The 4,584-nt window shown below is 55.0% G+C and overlaps 1 protein-coding gene across 1 annotated transcript in view; it reads right to left on the bottom strand.

Annotated features, from left to right (window-relative positions):
* Positions 1-4,584, bottom strand: part of SNED1 (sushi, nidogen and EGF-like domains 1) — a 71,373-nt gene that overhangs the window by 59,462 nt on the left and 7,327 nt on the right. Inside the window, exons 3-4 of the mRNA XM_010837792.1 lie at positions 1,646-1,709; positions 742-807 (exon numbers count right to left, since the gene is read on the bottom strand). Of these exons, the coding sequence (XP_010836094.1) occupies positions 742-807; positions 1,646-1,709 (130 nt within the window). The remainder of the gene's footprint in view (positions 1-741; positions 808-1,645; positions 1,710-4,584) is intronic.

Here is a 4,584-nt window from a genome sequence, read left to right as displayed (position 1 = left end):
AGGCCCACGTCCTTGCCCAGCGCGCCCCCTGCCCGAGTCAGTGCCCGCAGCATCCTGTGTAAAACGGGGCGCTGCCGCTCCCCGTGAGAGCTCGCAGGAGCGGAGCGTGACCCGTGGGGTTTGTGACTCTGTCCCCCCCACCCCCCACTGGGGCCGACTTGGACTCGACCACTGACAAGGGAAGGGCCAGCAGGGTGGGTGGCCAAATCAGGAAGGTGGACAGGCCAGGGGCCGGCTCGGTTCCACCGAGAACAGCGGCAGCTGCCCTGGGGGGCTCAGCCCCACCCCAGCACCTGGAGCATAGCCCTGGCTTGGCGGGACCTCGAGTTTCAGGGGATTCCCCGAAAGCCTGCCTGATTCACACACGGTGCAGCTAAGCCGGACCGGATGGTGTCCACTAGGGGGCAGCAGCCGTCCAGCCTCAGCCCCTTCTAGGGAAGGGCGATGGGCAGACCCATCCCGCTCCAGCCGCGACCGCGGGGCAGGGGGCTCTGAGGGTCCAGACACGCAGGGTTTGTCCTGACCCGCGGCGGTGGTAGGGGGGCGGGGGCTGCTAAGGGTCTGCAGGAGGGTCTGCTGACTGCTGTGTGCAGGGCCAGACGATAAATACTCTCATCCGGGATCACAGTCTCCATCGCACAGGCTGCACTGTTCCTTTCCTTTGTTTTTACAGCCCTTTAAAAATAGCTGTGTTTCCACTTGTTCACATGCCGACCGCCTGCTCAGAGCCCTGGTGGCCACCACGCGCCCACGGTCACCGCCTGACCTTGCAGAAAGGTCTGCAGCCCGTGTCGGGGGCTGCTGCCCCTGGACCAAGGGGGCCCCTCAATGGGCCTGTTGCTGTGGCAATGGACGGCGGCGGCTGGTCTCCCGCCTGGGGCCCTCAGGTGTGTTCTCTGATGGGACTGGTGGGGATGCCCCGAGGTCCTCCTGGGGCCAGAGACACGGCCACCACCACAGACTCCGCGAAAGGAAGGGCTCTGTGCCAGGCAGCAAAGCCACTTTCCAGGCCTGTGGGCACAGACGCTGGCCCGTTGTGGCCGGGGTGGGCGCTCACTACTGTCCATATGCTTCCACGATGTTGCTGCCCTTCAGCCTCAACTGCCCGCTCTGGCCACAGCACTGCCACCGTCCACCCCCTGGAGCTCTGTGTCTGGCAGTGATGCGGGGGGCTTCTCACAGGCACCCCCGCCTCTGCAGAGGTTGGAGTCAGCAGTCCAGTGGGCACCCCGCCTCCCCACCCTCTGAAGGCACCTGGTGTCACGAGCCCGAGGCCAGCCGCCTCAAGATCACCCCAAGGTCTTCTGCCCCATCCACCCCTCCGGCCCTGTTTGCTCAGAGAACGCGACCCCAGAAAGGGTCTGGCTCCCTTTGGTGGCCCTCTGGGCAGGGGCCGGGGCGAAGGGGGGCATCCCTCTCCCTGACCACAGGGCCACCCAGCCTGGCTGCTGAATCCCGCTGGCCTGCTCGGGTCGCACACTGCCCTGCTGCGCCTGCTGCCCCGGTGCAGGCCCCACCCCCACGGGAAACACGCCAGTGTGCCTTTGTCTCCCGGACAGCAATGCACACTTGGCCTCAGGGTCCGCTGTGTGTGGTGACTGAGGCCACCAGTGCTGGGCGACATGGCCTTGGTCCTTAGCCACACCAGTGGGCCAGGAGGTCTGAATCGAGTTTAACAGACCCTGGACGAGAGCCCGAGTCCCCCAGGTCTGCAGGCAGGGACGGTGATGGGGGGATGGGCCAGGGGTCTGCCTGTCCCGGGGGGCTCCTCAGTGTAGGCCGGGAGCTGCCTCTGTGATCCCTGGGGGGGTGGCTGAGGTCAGCGGGCGGTCTGCACGCCGTTGTGGGTCCTGGTGGACGGAGGCCTGGCCATGGAGCACTCCGGCCCCCGCAGGACCCAGCTCAGCCGCCTGCACCTGTCCCGCTGCTCGAGTCCTGAGGGCAGCAGATCGCCTTGGTTTGGCCCGAAGAATCAGAGAGGCGGGCAGATGGGCAGACTCAGGTGGAGCCAGAGGGGAGGTGGGCCGGGAGGGAGGCGGTCTGCGTGCCTTGCTTGTCTGCTCCCCGCCTGGGCTGGGTCTTGAGTTTGTCTTTGTAGAGATTGGCCTTGGACAAAGTGTGGTCTCCGCTGGGGACAAAGGCAGGCTTGCCACAAGAGAGGTGGCATCCCTGGGCCCAGGGTTTCCTGGCTGTGATGCAGGCCCACAGTCTGGGTTCCATCTGCCTGGGCCCCTCTGTGTGGCCTCATGGGACTCAGAGAGCCAGGGACACCAATGCAAACCACATGGTGTGTGCTTGCTTCGCCAGGGCTCCTAACAGCCGACGGGGAGCCCTGGGCCTGGGCCGTCTCCAAGGAGCAGTGACAGGCTGATGCTGGCACGTCAGGAAGGTACCATCAAACCCCAGAGCTCAACAGTTTTATGTTAATAACCTTGAAATTGTATATAAAATGGATATTCCCCCGAGAAAAACAGCTTACCACATGTGAGTGGAAACAGACAACCTATTTTTTAATATATGATCATAAAGAAATCGAATTAGTGTTCAAAATTTTCCCACCAAGAAAGCTCTAGGTCCAGGTGGCAGCTCCAGTGAGTTCTACCAAACATCCAGGAGATAAGCCCAGAGGCACATGGACTCTTCCAGACAGAACAGCTCATTCTACAAGGCTTGCATGACCTTGATGGTAAAAGTTAACAAGGCCAGTCAATAATGGGCCAATGGCACATATAAAATCTGCTGAAATATTAATGCATTATTAGCAAAATGAATCCAGCAATATATAAGTTGGATAATCATTACGAATTTGGATTTTTGTTAGGAGTACAAGTGTGCCTTTACATTAGAAAATATTAATTTAAATGACCGATTTAACAGGTTAAATGTGAAAATCATATAATCATCAATCATCTCTGTAGGCATAGAGATGGTATCTAGTAATAGCCAACATCCACATGTGAAAAATTCCCCAAATATGAGAATAGGAATATGACTATCCCTGGGAATCTCCAGGCAAGAATACTGGAGTTGGTAGTCATGCCTTCCTCCAGAGGATCTTACCAACCCAGGGATCGAACCCACATCTCTTATGTCTCCTGCATTGGCAGGCAGGTTCTTTACCACTACGCAACCAGGGAAGCCCGTGAAGGGACATCCTAACATGATAAAAGGGCATCTTGAGAGCAAACAGGAAGAAGCAACACGTTTAGTGGTGAAACTTGGACCACTTCCTTTTTCAGACCCTGCTAACACTACATCTGCTGGACACAGATATCCAGCCAGCACAGCAAGGCAAAAAATGAGCCCAAGTGTAAAATGATTAGGGATGAAGAAACACCACAGTCACCAGTTGCAAATGCCATGAACACGGATGTGGAAAACCCAAAAGAATCTGGATAAGGTAGTAAAATTAATAAGAGGTTTGGTCTGGTTTCAACTATAATATTAGAAAAGGTAAGAGCTCAACTGAGATTCTGCATTAACAGAAGTAAGTAGAAAAGAAACGAAGTAAAGACACCATCTATATAGTACAGAAAATATCAAGTCCTCAAGGATAAGTCTAACCAAAAAACATGCAGGTCTTCCCTGCCATCAATTATAAAACTGTCCTGAAAATATTGGAGACAATCTAAATAGACACAGAGAAGTGCCCGAGCGTGTGCACCCTCAGGCAAGGGAGGCGGCCGAAGGGGCTACTTTCCTTCAAGTGGAGTCATGTGCCTGCTTCACGTGTGCGTGTGCCGGGGCACAGGTGTGAGCGACCAAGCCACACAGCCATGAGGCTGTTGGCGGGTGGGAGGATGACTGGAAATGTATTCATGCCTTGGGGGGAATTTTAAAAATCAGGCACAGAAACCTCTGACCATAAAAATAAAGATGGGTTCATTTACCACGTTAAACTCAAGCGTGTCTATTCACTCAAGATGCCACTATAGAGAGTGAAATAGGCGCAGAAAAAAAGGGAAAATCTATTTGCAACACTTGTGACCCAGTGAAGATACAGACTCCCATAAAGTAACATGAAAAAAGCAAACTCAGTGGAAAAGAGAAAAGACTTTGTGCATTTACGAATGAGGAAATCCAGTGCTCAGCCTCAGGAATGAAAAAGAACATCAGGACCGCATTTTCACCCACCCACACCACTGGGTCAGGGTTGGAGTGGCAGGTGCGCCCCTCTCCCTCCAGGGCCCACCCTTACACCAGCGCCCACGTGCACCCAGACATGTGTTCACGGACTTTCACAAACAGCACCAGTAGGGATGGCCTAAAAGTAGGGACAACCCCAAAAGCCCACTGCAGTGAAACTGATGAACAACTTGATCTAGGTATTAATAACTGAAATATATTTTTAAATATTAAATAATATATTTTAATTATCAGTTCAGTCACTCAGTAGTGTCTGACTCTCTGCGACCCCATGGACTGCAGCATACCAGGCCTCCCTGTCCATCACCAACTCTCGGAGCTTGCTCAAACTCATGTCCATCGAGTCACTGATGCCATCCAACCATCTCATCCTCTGTCGTCCCCTTCTCCTCCTGCCTTCAATCTTTCCCAGCATCAGGGTCTTTTCCAATGAGTCAG

Source organism: Bison bison, unplaced genomic scaffold (genome assembly GCF_000754665.1).
Source record: "Bison bison bison isolate TAMUID 2011002044 unplaced genomic scaffold, Bison_UMD1.0 scf7180017845916, whole genome shotgun sequence".
NCBI classification, from domain to species: domain Eukaryota; kingdom Metazoa; phylum Chordata; class Mammalia; order Artiodactyla; family Bovidae; genus Bison; species Bison bison.
Note: the sequence above shows the minus strand (reverse complement) of the source record. Positions and strands in the feature narration are given on the sequence as shown.